Raw genomic sequence first — 20,279 nt, forward strand, 5'->3', positions numbered from 1 at the left:
GGAAAGTTCATTGCCACATCCTCATCTACTCAGCTTTTATGAGCTCTTATCCTTGGGTTTACAACTGTGAGTAAATGGAAGACGGGGATAAGTGCATGTGCACTTCAGGATTCTTGAGTTGTCGTTACTCTGAGTATCACATCAATAAAGTATGGCTTGTGTCAAAGTGGTTTAGCAGCAAGATGTGCTGGGTTTGGTGGAAACCCCCTGGCCTAGTAGCTCTGACTCTGCAATCTGTAATGTGTACCCTGAAAATTGTGAAGGTCACATTGGGTCAGTGGCATGGCCAGGAATAAAGCCTAGGTACAAGTACATTGGAACGGAGTGGATCTTGATACTGTTCTTTATTCCCACCTATTCATGTGCAGATTTGTGTGAATTTTAATGAGAGAAACTAATTCTAGTTTGGGTTTGCATTACAGTCTTGTCCATTTTTGAAGGTGTGCGTGTTGAAAGCTGTAATGCACGAGGAGCTCTGAAAAACAGCATGACAACAGCACTGGGGTTTATTGTGCTGCTCCTCCTGCACAGGTGAAAGCTGTGCAAACCACATTAGAGATCACAGGAGTTGAGGTTTTGCTAATTGAACGTTTATTGGCCTTATTATTGACTTCTGGCTTAAACCTGGAGCTTGCATCTGTTAGCAGCAGAAAGGTGTGAGTGGTAGAGTTGGGGAGGAGAGGCTTGTGTTCCAGGGTGATGTGCCTCTTATAGAAATCCTCTCTTCAGCAGAGTATGTTTGCAGGAGGATGCCCTAATGATCTGTATAGGACTGTTAGTGTAACTTGCTTGTGGTGGGACTCAGAATTGTATATGGGATTCTCCTCTGCTCTAGTTAAATCTCCTCAGAAGGCTGAAATTTAAATAAGCACCGTGTGTTTGCATTTTATAACAGGAAGAAATGTAGTGATTTGGGCACTGTTCATATAATCAAAACTGTTGTTGCAGGCATCTGATTTCAGAATGGAAAGTATGTTCCTAGGTATGGAGTATCTTGTTTGGAAGTGTCATTGCTCTGTGGTTAAGGCTGGGACAAAAGCTGCATTGGAACTCTTGGACTCCTAAAAATGAAATTTGAATCTGCCCAGCTTGTAACCTGCTCAAGTTGAAGGTGATGCGTGTGAGCAGGGGCTCTGGTGTCTTATGCAAACAAATGCTTGGCTCAATCAATTATTGAATATTTACCTCCTAAAATTACTTGAAAATCAGTGAACTGCTTTCATGTAGTATCTTCTGAATGATTTGTCCTAGAAACTTCAAGTTTGGTTGTTTGTTATGCAAACTGTGTACTAAAGTGGCCTCTATCCCATCATGAGGTTGCTGTGTTGATCTATAAGACCCTGTGTGTTTCAATGAAAGACTCATCCCAAAGCTGGAACTTTTGCTTGGGTGACTAAAAGTGTTTATATGAAAGACAAACTGGATTGGAATATTAGTAAAAGGTTCCAACAGTTCAAGAATTATCTTAGGTGCCCAAAGGAATGGCAATCCCTTGCCTGGGGTTTGGAATGGCAATCAGGATATTGCTGAAATCCTTTACAGGTGAGAAGCCTATTAAAAATACATTATAAAATGTCTGGGAGTCAGGTGGTAGGAGCTTTACAATGATCTAGGGCAAAATTCATGTTGCTAAACTTAGGGTAACGTTCCCTCCTTGGCACTCTGTCTGTGTTGCACTTACAGCGGGTTTTTAGCATGGGGAGTTTGGTGCAGAGCAGCTGTTGGTTTGGAGCCTGCTGTTGCAGCCCTGTGCCTGTGTAGACAAGCTTATGAATTTAGGCAGTGAGGGAAATCTTCAGAGGTCTAAGTTACACATTACTACAGTCTGTAAGAGCCTTAACGTTTAATCACTGTGTGTGGCTGTTCTGCTGTTTCCCTGTAGTCTTTGTGGTTGGTATCAGGTTTTGTTGTGTTTTTCCACAATGTGTTCTTTTCCCCAAACTCCTGCATTAAAGATATTAGCTAGAGTTTGACAGTAGAGCGAGGTTCTCATAAGCTGCAATCTTCAGTGTTACGCAAGTCTCTTCCCAGGAGTCACTCAGAACTGCCTGTTCCTTTGGGCACTTCCACACGGACACCTTTGAGGGCTAAGGACTTCTGTCCTGCTTTCAGTCCCTGAAATAGGGCACCTGGATCCTCCTTTCAAGAAATGAAAGAGGGTTGTGTTTGTTTCAGTTACATTGCAACATGCACATAATGTAGGTTGTTGTCTATTACAGGTACTGGATCAAAACAATGTACAATTAGATGCCATGAAGGTGTCTGTTATCTCAGCAGCCTTTCCTGGGAGAGGATGAGAGGAATACTGGTAGCACTGTAAGAAAGGAATGAAGTTCATTTCCGTTATTTGGCTTAGGACAACAGTGGGCAGTCATGAACAAATAGTATGTTCTCCCTCTGTCTTCTTGGTTTGCTCTCTGGGTTTACCCTGGCTCGAAGCTGGCTTTCTTTCCCCCCCTCAGGACTTACTGGTATTCATATTCTCAAGACCAGATCAGAGTGTGCAGAGACCTATGTGGCTGAAGGCTGGACTACCCCTTCAGGCAGTAAATCAGTTAAATCTGATGAAGTATCTGGTGCTGCTGGAACCTCCCTTTGCAGTCTTTGCATGTTAATGCATTTAAAATGCTGAAAGCCCTATTTTAAACCAATGGTTGGAATCTCATTGTTTGAAGCTATGGAATTCAGTATTGTCAGAAGTAGCTTTGTGTTTGGCTCCTCTGAGTAAGTGAAATAACTGTTTGGGGAGCACATTCTTCGAAACGTGTGGGCAAGATTAAACACTGATTTGCAAAATACAATAGATTGGTAAAGGATTTTTGAAAAAGCTCCCGTTTCAGTTGTTTTGGGGTTGTTTTTTTAAGCATGTGAATCAAGTTAGTGGTAGGAAATGAGGTGATATCAGTGCCTTGCTGGCGGTATCCTTGCTTAGTCTAAGTCTGTAGTTCTAGTTTCCAGCTTTTTTTTCTCCCTTAAAGGTCCACCGTAACTTTTACAATTATCTTATGCTGCTCTTCTGTGGTGTGTTTTTTGCTTTGTTTTGTTTGGAGTTTTTTACTAGTATTAAGGAAGATTAATGATTCTTCGTTGCATTTATCAATACGTATTTCCACTTCACATGCAGAAATGAGTGTTGTGTCTGGGGAGATTGTGCTACAGCAGTCAGTGCCTGGCAATTAACTGGTTGAAGTAATGTCGCTGTCCTAAAAGCCTGGGCTTCATTTTCCAAGAGATTTACTTTGTTCTGCAGGCCCTTTTAAATACAAGTCCCTCGGCTGAACTGTTCTGAGAGAAAGATTGATTCCATTAAGTTGCTGGGGAGAGGGTGAGGATTCTTCCTGCTGTTTTTCCTGTGTTGCCAGTGGCTGGAAGGCAGGTTACTGCTGACTGGAGGGTTTGGTTGAGGATCTGCTGAGCTCCTCATTCTTGCAGAGCATTTTTTCTCTTTGACAGTTCACTAGTGATAGTCACAGACCTGTAGGACTTGTTCAAAGCAAAAGGTATTTTCCTGTCTTCCTTGCCCTTTCACAGCTTTTATAATTTTAATTTTTATAATTTTAACCTGATTAGTCTGAAGTCAATTACTCTGTTATCAGGAAGGTGAACTTCCACCAACAACCAGGACCCTCTCCCCATTCACAGGCCAGCTCTGCCCTGGGTCCAAAACCCACCCTTCTCCTCTGCACAGTCCTGTCTGATCTTGTGAGTATTTTGAGTAGAGAATTGTCACATGGCAGGAACGATGACATCTTCCTTCTCCCTGGTAGCTATTGGGCACTGGCACATCTGCACCTGTTGGTAATACAGCCTTCCGAGAGGTGCAGAAAACATCAGGGATTGCCCTGGAGAGAGACTATTCCCTGTGCCTGCAAGGAGGGCTTGGAATTCATGTGCTGGTGATAGCCTCCTTTCATTTTCCCTTTGCTTAAATGACTGTCTTGCAGGTGTCGAATGTAAACTGTTCTGAACTGCATCACTCTCCAGTGTCCAAAAATAGGTCTTGCTTGGGGAGAATTTCTGAAATTAATTGTTTAGAGGACAGATGTGTTTGAACTGAAGCTGTGTAAGTGTCAGTGTTATATGAAGTCCTTGGAAAGCCTGGGCTGCTTTCCTCTGGGAAGATCAAATTGTGGAAAAACTCCTCTTGCCTTCATATTTCGCTAAATTGTTTTTTTTTCACCTGTAACTTGTATGATTAATTCTTCTTACCAGTTGTTTGCTTTCTGCTTCATTGTTATGCCTGTCAAAACAGTTATCAATAGCTTCTCTATCTCTGATAGTCTTCTGCAGCCTCCTTCAGAATTACTTAGGGAGTTGGAGCCAAATTAGAACTGGACGGTCTTTCACATGAAACCTACTCTGCAATTTCCAAACCACCTGCACTGTTGAATTTCAGTGTGTTCCTTTTCAAAAGCAGAACAGCCTCAATAGAGCAGAGCCAATTTTACAGCCATGAGTGTACTGAACCATTCAGATAGGGGTGAGCAGCATTTCTGCTTCAGTGGGCAACCACAGTGTGTGCCTGCCCTGGGAAAAGTAGATTCCCCCCACCCCTCTGCTTTGTCTGAGCCTGTAGCATTTACTCTGGGGTTTGTGCATATCAAGCTGAAAAATTCAAGGCATATTAAAGAAAATAGCTTTTAAACTATAGTTAATTGTAGCACTAAGAGTCGTGCTTAAGTTTCTTTGTTCTTTATGAGATTTAATAGCAGGTGGTATTTTGAGTCATACATATAAAAATGGAACTCTTGAAAACCTCTGTATCCATGTAAGTCACTGACTGTGGGTTATGTGTTTGGAACAATCTCTTCCTTTGAAGATCTACCTTGTACCTGAGACAGTATATCTGGTGACTAATCTCCGGCACTATTTGGGCATTAGGTCTACTGCTTTCTGAGTCAGCATTAAAATACTACTCCTGGGTCATGAGAAAGGGAAGGATGGATTAGTATGTGCAGGCAGAAGCTGCTCTGCTTCCACTGTATGTACACTGCAAGTTCATTAAACTCAAGGGGAATTCTCTCCTCTGTAAATTAACAATTAGATTCTCATGTTTGACTTTCTGCATTTAGAGTAATGCTTGCTTTGGCAAATTGTTTTTATTATGGGCTGTATCCTTTACCAGCCTGTGGCTAAAGAAGCCTGTTGAATTAATATGCAGAATGCTGAAAGTCTGAAGAAAAAGAAAACTCGTGGTGGCCTTGGTAAGATGATTAATTTGACTTCTCACAGACTGGCTGGTCTCATGTGGCATTGGTGTTCTGTGGATTTGTGTTCTTAATGCTCTGTCAGAGCTTGATGGCAGCAGTTGAGTGATATATCCTCTGGTGCAGTAGGGCTCAGGTTTTCCTGTGGGTGCCTGCACGCATACACAACAAGTTCTCAGTCCCCTCCCTAGCTTAGAGGGCTTTGGGAAGACTTGAGGCATCATGTTGGAGTTGGGGAGTAGACCAAGAAGAATTTTGGAAAGTAAGCAAATCAGACATTAGACACAGATTGTCAGAATAGTTTAAATCTGAGCTGCCAAACCGCATTCTTCTAAAAGCGGTGTGTGTGCCCTAATAAAGCCTGATTTGTTGCACAAAAACTCTTTGTATATTAAGGCAAGAAATGTGTCTTTTGTGCTGAGTGCTTTTTGTGACTACAAGTACTAAAGTAGTTATTAATGCTTTTGTGAAAATATACCTTGTGTTTGAAAATGCTGATTCACAGCCAACGATACCTTTCCTTTTCTGCACTGAAGGTCTTCATGTTGTTCTGTGCAGCTCACCGGAGATGCCCCCTTAGTGGAAGCAAAATAGGAAATGAATGTGCCTGCGTGTGTAGTGACAGGGTGGGATGAGCTACAGTATGTTCTGTATAATTTTTGATTTTTCTATTGTATTTTTTATGAAGAACCAAGGAGTTGTTATATCTGGAAGGAGAGATCAGAGGTACTGGAATGAAGAGCATGAGAAAATTGCACCATGAAATGATTGAAACTAATTTTTAGCAATATAAATGACTCAAAGTATTTGCATAACTGATTTTCCCAAGTGAGAGCTAGGTAGTAAGGCCGTGAAAGTCTGGTAACATTTAATTCCTTCTCTTAAATGTGCATCCTGTGCTTAAGATAAGACAGAGGTTTGATGGAAAACTTAATACAAACAAGTAACTGCATGATGGGATGGGAATTTAAGATGTGTGAGAAGCATATACCTCCTTCTCAATGGCTGTGTGAGACATTGTACCTGCTACAATATCATACCCTTATATTCAGTTCTTTATCTTCCAGTAACTGCAGCTGCTTCTACCTGACTTGAAGGCTTTCATTTAGCATAGAGGAAAGCTACTGCCTCAAAGATAAGAGAAATTACTGAGGTGGTCTGGGGCTGAGACAGACCTGGGCGCCTTATTTGCCTGTCTCCAGAATAGTGTGTCAGGTCCCACAAATTCCTTGTCTGTTGTCTTCTGCTCTCCTAATGGCGAGAGCCATGGATTTAGTGGCTGGTACCTGCTGATAATCCCTGCAGATGCAGGTGAAAGAGGAGCAATAGGGTTGTATCTCCACAAGAAAAGTTTGATTTTTGTGATTGCAGCCTGGAGAAGTGGTGCTCCCTCTGTGTGTGCATATATGTATATATGCATAAAACTGTTTTTAAATTTTGTACTTGGCTGTGGTTGTTGCATGGGCTCCTCCTTGATGGAGGAGTCTGTGCTGCATATGCTTCCCAATAAAGTTGATATTCAAGCCCTTAAGAAAGGTGGTAGTTCAAATTCTAAGCACTAGAATGATCCCAGCTGTGTAAGCGAATCATGACCTGCTAATGATCTTACTCTTCTGACTAAGGTTGCTGTATCCAGATTTTTCTATGCTATAGACCTGCCTCCTCCTCTGTCCTTTTTTTTCAGGCTGTTTGTGTGAATTCACCTGGCTGTTGTATGAACAGTAATTCCTGAATGAAAGATGTTTGTCTTTAAGGTGGCAGGTGACTGATGTTCAAGTGTTGTTGAAAACTCCACTGAAAGCTCAGTTTGCATAGTTCTGCTGGCCTCACCTGAAGTCAGCATGAAGACCTTCGGGCCTCTAAGCTGGGTGGTTTGCTGTTCAGATGCTGGTTTAGGATGTGAAAGGATCGTGTGCTCTAAGCAACAAAAGATGCTGTTCTGGTACAACTGTTTGTATAGATGATGCTGTTTTTCTACAGAAATAAATCCATTTCTATTGCACAGCAAAACTGTTCAGAACTGCAAGTTCAAAACAAATGTCTCTGGTGGTTGTAGCTGAAGCCAGCACCTCGTTTGCCTCTTGTCTGTACATTTTCATTGGTTTTTGCATGGGCCTTTAGTGTACTTATTTTCTCTAATTTTTTAAAATATGCTTGATGATGCTGAATGTGCAGAATTTTCTCAGGTATGGTCTGTGCAGGGAAATAAGGAGCTTTATTTTTTTAGTCCGTGGCTTTAGTTTTTTCTTAGCAGTAATCATTGCTAGAAATAGTCCATTGCTATGTGACAAAGGATATAGTTGATTCAATGTTTCTAACTTGCAGTAACTTAACTAATTTGTGTCAGCTTCCACTTTTGTGACATAGTAACACCTCAGTAACTGTTTTGCTGATAGTTTTGTGTTTTGGAAGTGCTACATTTGTTGTGATTTCTAATTTCTTGAGGTGAAGTCCTCGAATAAGTTTTATGAGTATCTATGAACTGTATATGCGTATTTTTTTAGCCACATTGTGGGAACAGCTGAAAAAAAGGTTGGGGACAATGCTGAGGAAATTCTAAAATATCATTTATTCATTTTAAATTAAGATTTTTTTACTTTTTTTTTTTAATAGGCTTCCTGTTTGCAATGTCTTTTGTAAAGACAGTGTCTCATCGGCAGTGCAATATGCTTCAGGTGATGCTTGTGCCCTGGCCAATGATGATGAAAATTTCCAGGAAAAGGTATGCTGAATACATCATATTAATTACTTACTCAGTCTGACTTGATATTGAATTTTAAAAAATGATTCATGCATTTTGATTCACAGGGTCTTCTTAGCTAGGATATTTAGTGTTTTCAGTTGGTCTGTGAACCAGGATGTTATCTTCCCAAGTTTTTGTTCTCCTTCAGGTTTGTTGCAGTTATGCAACAATACAAGGGAACAGTTTGGGATGGGAGAGGAAAGAAAATAGTAAATTTTGGTGGCTTAAGGTTTTTTATTTGGGTGGCAGATGTTAGAAGAAGTGGGCATGAGGGAGAGTATGTGGCTCTGTAGAAACCAATATCAGAGGTGGTGGCCTGGATGAATCTAGGCCATGGTATGCCAGTAACATCTGTGTTGTGTTAAAAACAGTGCACAAATGTTTGCTATCCAAAATAGAAGGTTTAAGATTAATTGTTTTAAGTCAGTATTTATCACTTTGTTTTCTTCCTGTTTAATAATAATTAACAAAGCTAAAATATTTGTGTGAAATAGATAATAAGGTATGATCCCTTTTTACATACTCAGCACTTTAGGTTAAATTGAGTGTAATTGTCCCACCCTGATTAAGTCATTACAAGTTTCTGCATATTGCAGTTGTGTAGTGAGTTGCCAAGCTATTGAGTCACATCAGAAAGTCAGGGTAACTTCATTTATTTACATAGGTAAAGAATCAGTCCCGTGATAAAAATGGGTAGTATTGATGTATTGGTTTTATCATTTCCTCCAGCAATCTGTAGTAGTGTTAATCATGGTCTTCATTCCAATAAAGCTTTTATATGCCACATCAAAATTGAAAAATATGTGTTGAGCATTCCAGTTGACTCAGGTGGGGAGCTGCCTGACTGTAAAAAACCCTTGAATTATTGTAGGTTTCTTAAGCATTTCAACAACTAGGGTAGCTGTATTTTTTTTTTCCAGTTTGTGCAGCCAAATAGCATTCAGTCCTATTCTTCTGGCTGCCTGAAAAAAAAAGTTCTGCTTTAGTTTAATGGCTGATGTAATAAAACTGGAAAGATCAAGTAAGCTTTGACGCTGGGAAGCCACTGGTGTATGTTTTCTACTTTTTTCCAACATTCTTCCTTTCATTCTATTAATGTGGCTGCATTGTTAAGCACATTTCTGAACCTAAACCCAAAGAAGTGAAAACTCATACATTACACTGTTCTTTTTACTCATTAAAGAAAATCTCTTGGGTGTATGAGAAATCTTAAGCATGAGTCTGTTACTCCTAATTAGGCTGCTGGAGCTGCCCTGCTCAGAAAAGAGCAGTTATGCAGCCCTTGATGGGTTTTCCTTAGATCAGTTGTCTCTTCAAGCCATTGATGCTATTTCATCTTAGGGACTAGGCTGTGAGCTAATAATGTTTGGGGGAAAATGTTGCTTAGCTGTTGTCTCTAAGATTTTCCCACTCAGGTTTGTAGCTCTTGCTCTTCTACTGGATGCCTTAACTCTCTCAAATTAATGTCATTTCGTGTTGTGTAACACAGCAGCCCATTTTGGATCTGAACTCCAGCACTTAGTGTTTGGCCACAGGGTTTTCGACAGCCCTTATAAAACAAGGGGGATGTAAATTTCTACCAGATTTCTTGCTGTATTTTAAAGTATTGTTCAAAAATAACTTTCCTATTTTGTAGTCAACTTAAAAAAAGTTTGAGGGGCAAGTGTAAATTCTTGTTAGTTTTAGTCTGGTGGCTTTAAAACCTCTTTCCCCTCAACTGTGTATTTTTTTTTACTTTGTGAATTCACTGCACTTGATTGTAAATTTTTAGTTGTGAAAGAGAAGGTTGCTGTAAAAGGGTACAGCAGACTTGTGCAATTACTCTCGTTCTGCTGATTAGACTCCTGCATCTGAAATGTGCCACGTGTTGTTTTTTTAATGGTTGCAAGTCATCTTAGGATTTATTTTACATTCCTTCTCTTTTGGGCAGCAAGGAGATAGGGAGGATTTGTCAGCATGGGAAGTCATAGCAGAATGATGAGCTTTCCTTAGCAGACAAACTGAATGATATAAGACAATGCTAAAATGATCTTTTCAGTGAAGATTTAACTGAGTTTTTTTAACTTGCCATAGTCTTTGTGCAGGTGAGATTTTAAACATATGCGGGCAGTGGCTCTGAAGATTAATGTAGCTTAACTTGTTGATATTTTAATGATGGAAAAGGTGGTATTACTCAGTCTGATCAGAGGTGGCTCCTCTTACTGAGAATAGAAGGCCTGTGTTACTGTGTACTTACAGCTGTTGTACCTGTAATATTCCAGGGGGAAGAGGCTGGTCCCAGGCTGGAGTCCGAGCAGGCAGACTCAAGTACACGGAGTTACTCTGTGGAAGAGCTGCTCAATGACTTCACAAAATCTGACCAGGCAAGACTTTTATTTCATTTGCTGTCTACATACACTCTTCAAATGCTTCTTGGATTTCAGCCTTTCATTTTGATTATCTAAAGCTCCTGGTAACCATCTATCACATTTCACCTGCACACAGGACTACTGTTAGACTCATGTTTCCAGTGAAGGAGAAAATGTGTGAACTAACAGACCTTGCATTTCCCGTGTGCATAAGTAATAGGAGTAGTTTAGTACTTGTAGGTACTGACTAAATGAAACTTTCCAAGATAAATTAAAATTGGATGTTATAGTTAAGGATGTCTCTTTATAAATAAAATATGAAAAACCTTCTCACTGAGGTATTTTTTATAAAAATCAGACTTGGTGATCATAGCAGTCCATTTTAGCTTTGATCCTTCCTGGCTTCTGTCAATTTAATTTCTTTTTTCAAAATGGAAAAAGGGTTGTGCTTCAGTAGTGTCTGCCATTGATACCATTAAGCCAGTGCTCAGTGTTAAATGTTATAAAACTCACTCTCAAAGATGATTTATTTGATTATATATTTCTGGTTTGTAGATTACAAGACAATACATAGGACATACTTCAGAAAACATAATGCATGGTTTTGATGTGTAATTCTATAATAAAGCCTTCAGACCTTTTCAGTTAGATGGCTTGGAGTAATCTAGCAGTTGACAAGAGGCTTTTGTTTAATAATATTTTGTGTTGCTGCAAGAGTTTAATCTGACCTGTTTCAGTGGTTATATGCTTTTTCTGATTTACTAAGCCTTATTTTGAGTGTGCTGTGCAAAGGCTTATGAAAACTGAAGACCTAGAATAAGTAAGACTCAAGACTACTAAGCTGTCGGAAGCCATAAGTGATTAATCTCTTTATTCAGTTACAGCATGGAATAGACTTCTGAAGACTTTTGGACCTCCATTTGAGTGAAAAATTGGAAGCCTTCTCCAAAATTTAGTTTAGGATGAAAACAGTAAATTTTATTGTAATAGAACATGCAAGCGGAACTGTTTTTTCCGTTGCTGCAATATTCAAACTGGTGTTCTCCTGACTGTCTCTATAAGATTGCACATCCCTGCTTCAGTTAATATTTTTACATGTTATTGCAGACTGTGGAAGAGTGTTGCAACTATCCCAGAGCAACACAGAATACCACTTAAGGAAGAAAGAAAATTTATTTCTGACAAATCTGAACTACTGAACTTTCAGAACTCCATACCAGATGTTATTGTATGAATGCTTTTCCTGTTCAGGTTTTGCAAAAATGTGTGTTCACCTGTGATGTTTTCACAGTCGACAGAAATAAGTGAAGCAAGCCAGCCTGAAGTTGTGAGTCCACCCTCAGCAGATGTAAATGAAGCTTCCTCCAGCATAGTTGCAAGCACTGAAAACACTTCCAGTTCACCTACCTCAGAGATACCTCCAGTCTCACAGCCTGAGTAAGCCCTTTAAATTTTGTTGGTTTTTGTCTTCGAGAATATCACTTACTCTGATGTTGTTAAAAGGTTTAGTAGGGATAAAATTAGACTGTTACATGTGATTGTTTTGCTGGTTTATGGTGTCAGTGCTAATGGCGTATGTCATCATTTACTCAGTGTGTGGATAAACAGTTGTGTACTTGCATGAAGTGACATACTATTGCCATTATCAGTTTCTAAGCTGCTGCTTTGAGAAAAAGCCCATGTGCTTAGATAATCTGTACTATAAAAGCCCTCAGGTCTTTCCCATTAGGATTTCTGCCCTTCACAAATGTGCTTTCACATCTGTGACAACAAGCATCGAGGCTGCTTCAGCCATGGCCTCTGCTTTCAGTTAAGGAAGAACTCTGCAGAATTTTATTTTGGAACTTAAAACAGAGCAATCTGAAATAAGTTCTGATATGAGGAGATTTTTGAAAAAATAGCAAGTTTTTATATAAATGGAGTCAAGACCATTTGCAGTTCTACTACTGAGCAGGGTATTGCAGAGCTACCTCTGCTGCAGGAAGCCTTCTGGAGTTTGTGTGGTTTCCCTTCTTTTGTGGAATGCTGTGCTATCAAATGTGAACTGTAGTAGGAAAACGCATGTGTGTGTACTTCTCAATACTTTCACAGAGTTCTGGTGGGGTTTCTGATGTGTGCTGAGGGAAATACATTGTTCTGATTGCTGATAAAAATCGAATATTTTGGTAGATAATTTTTAATGTGTCAAATGTTTAAGTAGACTTGTCTTTGGTGTCTTGGGTTTAAGAGTCCGGTTTTTCTGTTTTACCAAATTGAGTTTCTTTACCATAGAAAAGGTGTGGAAGTCTTGTTTGCTGATTGATCTTGCCTAGTCTACCAGGGCTAATGCTTAAGCACATTTTGGTACTTCATCAGTGTCTTTAATTGCAAGTCTTCCAAAATTTGCAGTTTTTATAAAGCAAAACTGGAATATCGTTTCAGCCTGTTGTTTTTATAGCTGTTGTCAACTACTGCAGTGATTCCTTGTTGTAACATGTTGTAAATCCTACTGTTGTCAGGTTGTAGAGACAGGATGTTTTTTTCTTTTAAACATTCAGCTTGGTATCTGGTAACTGTTCAAAACTGTCAGTCACAGTTGGGGATACTGGAGTGAGGAACTCTGAAGACTTGAACTATGAAATGAATGAAAATGGAAACTTGTTTTGGAGCACCTGATTGATTAGTTAATGCTGGGCAGTGTTCTGACGCCAGTACCATTTTCAGGGAAAAAGGGCAGAATTAATATAGGAGAGATGCATATTTCAAACTGCAATTTAGCTTTAAATAGTAATGGATGGTCTGTTATTGTACAGATTAATATTCAAAACAGCTGTAGTCCAACCCCATATTTAAACAAGATCTTTAAAAAGATACAGTTGCATTTTTTATCTTCAGACAGCATTTTTCCTGTTTTAGATGCTGAGGCCTGTCAGTGTAACAAAGTCCATCTCCCTCAGGTATTACTGGTCTAATAATACAGCAGAGCCTCTTAGTCAAAATATTCTGAAAGTAATTTTATTCCAAACTATTTTTACTTTGTAATGGATCCTTTTTTAGGACAGCACTGACTGTAGCTTTTCTACTCAGGCCTAGTCTGAGGCAAACTTCTTGCAAAATTATCTGAGCTCCTTCTGCCTGCAAGTAAAGACAGCTGCTGTGCAAAGTGAGCTTGGTAGTGCATTTTAAAAGTTAAGGCAAAGCTACTAACAAATCAAGGTATCCAAAGGAGAGAGAACACCACAGCTTCTAGCTTCACCTTTTGCCAAAATTAGTTACTTGGGGCCAGTCAGGTACATCCTGAGATCAGGGGATTTTTAAGTTCATACTTGTTACGTATTTTATTCAGTTGATAATTATTCATACTCTCACCCACTGAGATGGAGAATATGTGGAGCTTTTCAGCTTTAAGTGTAGTAGTCAGCCTTATTCAGTTAGTGAAGCTTTACATGCAGAGCCAAACTGTGCACCTCAGATGTAGGCATTTTTGAGGTGTTCAGAGAAACTACTCCCTGTTTGTAGCCAATAAATTCTTGTATTCATAATGTTTGTTAGATTTTGCTACATTGCAAAAAGTCTTGAATGTCTATGAGGTTTTTGTGTTATGCTGTAGGAACTCTATCATATGAAAGGTACTAAAATTGTCTCCCTGGGTTGGTTGCAGCTGCTTCTGTTGATAATTGTAGCAGCCAGAGAACCAGAAAGATTCCCTTTTAAGTCGCTGACGTGCTATTTGTGTTTTGGCAGCTCTATCATGATATTGGATTAACCTACTTTGCTGCTGACATTAAGGAAAGCTTATGCTGAATTTTAGAGGGCAGAATAAAACTTTGACTTATACCTGGCTTTAGCCTAGAGCAATGTGACAGTCAGAACTGGAAGTTATTGGTTGTCCATCTTCTTCTCTCCACCCATTGTCATTCCGAAAGAGCAAACGGGGAGACTTTTGTTTCACTTTTTGCCTCTGGATTTGTCTGATGTGGTGTGTTCAGCCTTTCTGGGAGAGAGGATGTGAAGCAGTGGGCAGATCAGCTAGTTTGGGCTGTTGGTACAGCTTGGATAATGGTCTGCTGGGTTACCTGATTTTTATTACACTAGTGGGGAAAAAAATAAATGAACCTAGAGGAAAGGAAGTCTGCCTGGCTTTATTGTATATTGTTACAGCACCATTTTTCTCCTCTGCTTTTAGCCAAGTTCTGTTCTGACTTCCACCCATTGACTTGGGAACATTAGGAGCTTTTAGTGAGGAACTCAATCTCATGTTTCTTTCCTTTGTTGAAAGGGTAAAGAAAATTGCTGGCAGCCAGATAACCATGAACCTGTTGTTAGTTTGTAATGATGATGGGAAGAATTATCCATTGCAGTGTCTGGTAAAATGTTAGATGAGAGTTCTGGGAGATGAGAAGCTAGTTTTGAGTTCCTTTCTGGGACAAACAAGCTAAAATGGAAATTCTTTTCTTGCATGGGTACAGCTGAGGATGCAGTTCCTTAAGTACAGCATACTTCATCTGTTTCTTAATTATTTCTGAGACTGTTGCTTTATGAAAACTTTCTAATATCTTTAGTTATGTGGTTGATTGTCAGGGTTACTTATATCATCAGAAGGCTAAAAAGCATGTTATTTCTTTCCCTTCAGTGCAATAGAGAATTCCCGTGCTGATACCCCTGTAGTCAGCTCTAGTGAAGCTGAGCAGTCAGAACCTGACTGTGATATTGGTGGGACACTTGAGGCTGACCCTCAGAGTGAGCCTTCCTCTTTTGTCAGTGCACCAGAGAGGTGAGTATCCACATAGGTTGTGAGTCTGAATAGTGTAAAGGTAGTTGTTCTTTTCTGTCCTGGCTTTGCAGCAAACATTGGCATGTGCTTGCTTATCTACATATTTTGTTTGTGTTTGTGTGTGTTTGTTATTGCCTATGACTGATTTTATGGGTCCTTATACTCTTTATACTTTCAGCCTTGCAGGTCAACATATAGAGAATATATCATCTTCACATGGCAAGGGAAAGAAGACAAAATCTGAATTTGAGTCGAAAGTTTCAGTAGCTGAAAAGGGGGCAGATGAGCAAAAATCTGCTCTGAATGCCTCGGAGAACTTAAAAAGGGAGGTAAGCAGTGCTGATATTTACTCAGTACACACAGGAGCCCAGTGCCCTCTGCTAGGTTATCATCACTGATAAAGATGAGTGATAACCATCACTTGCCTGATTGCCACTGTATAAAACAGAGAGAAAAGGGCAGCAAAGCTGATCTGCTGGCACTCAGTTTTTCTGAGCTAGCAAGTCTTTTCAAATATAAGACTTGGGGAAATCAAGTAAACTATCTGGAGGAGAATTCAGAAGAACTGTTCTTTATGTAAAGATGGTTAAGCTGGGACTTCCCACAGGACGCTGTAGATGCAGAATTTTTTTTATATGAGCTGAAAAAGAAAACGGGGAAGTTGCGTGGTCCAAGTGAGCTTGTAGAAAAGAAGCTTGAGGGTTGAATCTTGACTGAGTCAGGAAGTTCCTGACTAGCAAGCAGATGGCTAGAGGCAAAGATGACAGTTGGAGGAAACACAGAATGTTTGGTGTGTTTTTATTCTGTCCCAGGAATCTTACTTGGCCCCTGTTAAAGTGAGTTATTTAACTAGACAGGTCTTTTATACTCAACTATATGACTTTTTTATGCTCTTACTGTGAGGCACTTTCCAAAGCTTATGTTTTTTAAATAACTAAAGAATGACCGAGGCCATGCCTTTTTGCTATTTTAGGATGACATTTAAACTATCACTAATATCTTGGGAACTAACTTTAAAACATTTTCTACAAAATGGCCTCTACACTTGAAATGTTGAGCCAAAGCTGTTTGTGCATCTGATGGTGTGCTGAAAATGTGTTTGTACAGAGAAGTTGACTTGAAATTCAATTTAACAGGGTTGCTGCTTTGTTAGGGAAGTCCAAAATATTATTTCTTTGATTAAATGTTAAAGAAACCATTTTTAAACATCTCATTCTGCTGTTTTTGAGATGTTCAGAAATTCCAGGGGACCTCTGGAATTCTGTCATGACCAAAATTTATGTTTGAAGATTTTTGCTGCAGGGAAACCTTTCCTTATTAGGGGGAGGAAAAGCAAAAATTTTGAAGGAAAAGCAGGTGTTTGAGACAGAATGCTTAAATTTTACTTAAAATGTATTACTTTAGCCACAAAAATTACCATCACCTTGGTGAGAGAATCTGTAATTCCAGGAGGAAATCATCACGTGTTTTTTCTGGCTTGTAAGCTTGCTTACCTTGGCACGATGTTGTTAACATGGGTGCAAGTGATGTGTCTGCTCTTGACTTGATGAGAGCTTGCTTTGTTTGTTGAAGTTCATTTTTGTTTTCATTGTTGGTACTGAAAAATATTCACAATCGGTGGCTCTTTCTTTTGTAGAAAGACTTTAAGAAAACAGGAGAAATTGACCCTACATCAGTAATAACTCCAAAGGACCCTGGAGACATTCCAACATTTGATGAATGGAAGAAGAAAGTCATGGAAGTGGAGAAAGAAAAGAGTAAGTTCAGGATTCCTTGCTTTGGTCTAAATAGAGACTGCTTTCATCTTGTACTAGATTTGAATAGGGAGACTGTCTCAATTTGGAATGCAGCCTGGAACTTCATTTTTCTGCTGGAATTACATAATTAATGGCCTTCATTATATAAAAGCCGTGAGCAGAAGCTCGCTGACAGTGAAAATACTGTTTTGTTTGCATGGTTTGTTATAGTAGCAATATTTTCTTGTTCCTAGGTCAGTCAATGCACCCCTCTGCTGTTGGTGGGCAGCATGCCACTAAAAAGGTCCAGAAAAATAGGAATAACTACGCCTCTGTAGAGTGCGGTGCCAAAATCTTGGCAGCGAATCCAGAGGCAAAGGTAAGCATTTACTAATTATCAGTGTGCATTATTTTAATGTAGTGTTATGCAGGAAGTACTACAAAGTACACTTAAAACTGAACACTGATTTGTGAAGTAATCTTTTGTTCCTATGTTTGTGTTTATGGGGATTTGATTTATTAAAATGGGACATAGTGATCTGTGCTTTTTTTAAGAGGGATTGCTATAGAGGACCTGATGTCTTTTTAAGTGAATTCAGAAAGGGGAGCAGAGTCTACTTATTACAGAAAATGAACAACTGAACCAAGCTGTATTAAACATCTCACCATAGTAAATAATCTTTAATGGCTCCACAGTAGTATGATTTACTATGTCCTGTACATTATCTTGCTCAGAATGTTATGAAACTTGGTTATTAGTCCGCATACCTAATATCAGAGTTATTTTTGGAAAGCAGGAGAAATCCTTGATGCTGTGTTGGTATCTACCATGCAGTTTAAAATACTAATCCTCTTTTTATATAGAGTACTTCAGCTATTTTGATGGAAAACATGGACCTTTATATGCTCAATCCTTGCAGTACTAAAATCTGGTAAGTTACTGAGGTTTGCTCATCTCATATGATTACAGTTTTCCATTGTGATGGCAATGTGTTTATCCTCTGGGACTGACTTGACCTTGGTGTATTGCTGCTTGAAATGGGTGTGTAAGGAACTTTGACAGAATTAGCACAAGGTGCTCTATTGTGCCTCCCATAGAAATCTAGCTCTGCTATTGAGAAGTAATATTAAGGTGGTATTTTTATTTACTTTCCTATTTGTAGGTTTTGCATAATTATAATCTTGCAGAAGGTAAAGCGCAGAGTATTTAGGTAGAGATTTTGGTTTCTTTCTCCAGCTGTCAAATAACTAGGAGAGGTGATCAGAATTTACCATATACTAACTGGTATTTCAGATGTGATTTTAAATTATATTTGCTGTCCTTAGTTTTTAGTTCTGTGACTTGATGCCTTTGAGTACAAGATGGATGAAGCTCTTGTAGCTGCAGGTGCTCTCTAGAGCTACTAAGCTGGATAGTCAGGAAAATATCACTAGTGATTCTGAAGGGAGCAACAAGTGTTGCCTTCTTACTCTACAACATTTTTCTGGCTTTGCAACAGTAATGGAGTACAGGGCTGAGGATTGTAATTGTGGAAGGAAAAGTCTTTTTTTTTTTCCTTTGTTTAAATATTTCCTTTTTGTCTTTAAGGTTTGTTGTTGAGCTCTGTGAACCAGTCCAAGTAAAGCAGTTTGACATTGCAAATCATGAATTATTCTCTTCCACTCCTAAAGACTTTCTGGTGTCAATTAGTGACAGGTATGTTATCTAAATTTACCCTTCTGAATGAAAAATGAAATAATAATTAGATACAAGGCTTCAAGGAACATGGTCTGTGTGTGCCTGTTATTATGCAAAGCGTAATGTTTTGTGAAGTTATATGAATTTTCTTTGTGTGTGTATATTTTATCGATTTAGCTTTTTTTTTTTCCTTTGCTCCCTTAAAAATTAAAAACTCAGTTTCTTTTTGGGTGCTTGAAGCACGTAGATTTGGACTTTCAGCACTTGGTCTATTGTGTAGTTCTAACTCTGCTCACAGCTTTTTACTGCTTGCTTACAGCAATATTTACAACCTGTCACTTAGATGTTGTGTTCTTCACTGTTCCTGTGAGATGGCTTTTTTCAGTTCCAGATACTTTATTGTAGACTGGCTGAATTTCAGTAATTGGATCAAATATAGGGTTTTGTCCTTCAAGGGCTTGCACGCTGTTTTAAGTATGTGAAGAGGTGCTACTGAGTTTTTGTGCTGGGACTACTTTATCTTGCAGCTCTCCCTTCCATAAAAAACACATTGCTGTTACTGTGCAACTGGAAAGAAAAAATTATTCCTTCTCTGGAAAGGCGTTTGGGGAAACCTCAGCAAATGTCTGTGAACACTGTGTTCTTGCATTTCATTAGCTGACTTCATTGTTTCCTTTCTAGGTATCCAACAAACAAATGGATTAAATTAGGTACTTTCCATGCCAGAGATGAGAGAAATGTCCAAAGCTTTCCTCTGGATGAACAGATGTATGCAAAATATGTTAAGGTAACTTAATAGTGCAAAAGCATCCATGCTTGTCAGGGATGGAAGGGTTTGCTGGGCTTACCCTGTGTAACAGCATCCAGAGAAATGTGTTATCCAAGCCTGCCTTCCCATTAATTGCCCTGGGTTCATTAGTGGCCCCAGTGGTATGAGCTGTGTACAGTCACAAGCCTCTGACCTGCCTCAAAATGGTAACTGAGAGGATCTTGGGAGGCACCTATTGCCTTGTGTCCAAGTGCATACTTAGCTGATAGCTGAATTAAGAAAAATCCAGACAATGTTCTATTCTATTTGACTTAACCAAGTGTCCCCTGAATGCAAGATTAGAAGAATCTTGACCTATTTTGTCTCTTGGCTATACCTGCTTTATACACATACATATGTACTGTCTCACTTCCTGGAGCACAGATCAGAATATGTGTCTTTCTTGATGTTTTTGTATTGTATTTTGCTGTACAGTTTTAAGTGAACCTGAAAGACTAAATGTTTGAATCTTGGTTCTCATCAATAGATTCGAAGTGCAGTTTTGCAATTGCTCAAGCATAATTCTGACTCAGGCAAATTATTTAAGCTACTGGGCTTACCCTGTGTAACAGCATCCAGAGATGCTGTTAATGCTACTGGAGCATTGCTGTGATATCTCCACCTTCAAAATAGCTTGCATTTGTTCAGGAGACTCAAAGAGAATAAAACTCCATAAATAATTAATGTGGTACTTGAACAGGGATAAAAGCTTTTGTGAAAATATGGGGATGTAGTGGAGGTTTAAATTCAAATAAAATACAGACCTTTTAGGTCCTCTCCAGTGATGTGTTTATCTACCAATTATGGTGCTGCCAAAAAAAAATTTAGTTGTGCTACTGAATTACGCTTTGTGTTTTCATGAAGCAGCAGCTATGAATGATAGTTGTTTAACTTCTCTACCCAGAAATTCTGCATGAGTCACAGAATAAAGATTTCATTTATTTTTAATTCTGTTTTCTGGCTGAATTAATGCCTCAAGGTAGCTGGAATCTTGTCTGTCACTGAA

General features: G+C 39.1%; 1 protein-coding gene across 3 annotated transcripts in view; it reads left to right on the plus strand.

Annotated features, from left to right (window-relative positions):
* SUCO (SUN domain containing ossification factor) overlaps positions 1-20,279 on the plus strand; it is a 38,110-nt gene that overhangs the window by 3,019 nt on the left and 14,812 nt on the right. For all 3 annotated transcript variants that reach the window (XM_027694604.1, XM_027694605.1, XM_027694606.1), the window contains exons 2-11: positions 7,821-7,929; positions 10,212-10,313; positions 11,590-11,735; positions 14,911-15,051; positions 15,230-15,380; positions 16,688-16,808; positions 17,042-17,166; positions 17,652-17,719; positions 18,376-18,483; positions 19,147-19,252. In XM_027694604.1, the coding sequence (XP_027550405.1) occupies positions 7,821-7,929; positions 10,212-10,313; positions 11,590-11,735; positions 14,911-15,051; positions 15,230-15,380; positions 16,688-16,808; positions 17,042-17,166; positions 17,652-17,719; positions 18,376-18,483; positions 19,147-19,252 (1,177 nt within the window). The remainder of the gene's footprint in view (positions 1-7,820; positions 7,930-10,211; positions 10,314-11,589; positions 11,736-14,910; positions 15,052-15,229; positions 15,381-16,687; positions 16,809-17,041; positions 17,167-17,651; positions 17,720-18,375; positions 18,484-19,146; positions 19,253-20,279) is intronic.

Source organism: Neopelma chrysocephalum, unplaced genomic scaffold (assembly GCF_003984885.1).
Source record: "Neopelma chrysocephalum unplaced genomic scaffold, ASM398488v2 Primary Assembly neopelma1_98, whole genome shotgun sequence".
NCBI classification, from domain to species: domain Eukaryota; kingdom Metazoa; phylum Chordata; class Aves; order Passeriformes; family Pipridae; genus Neopelma; species Neopelma chrysocephalum.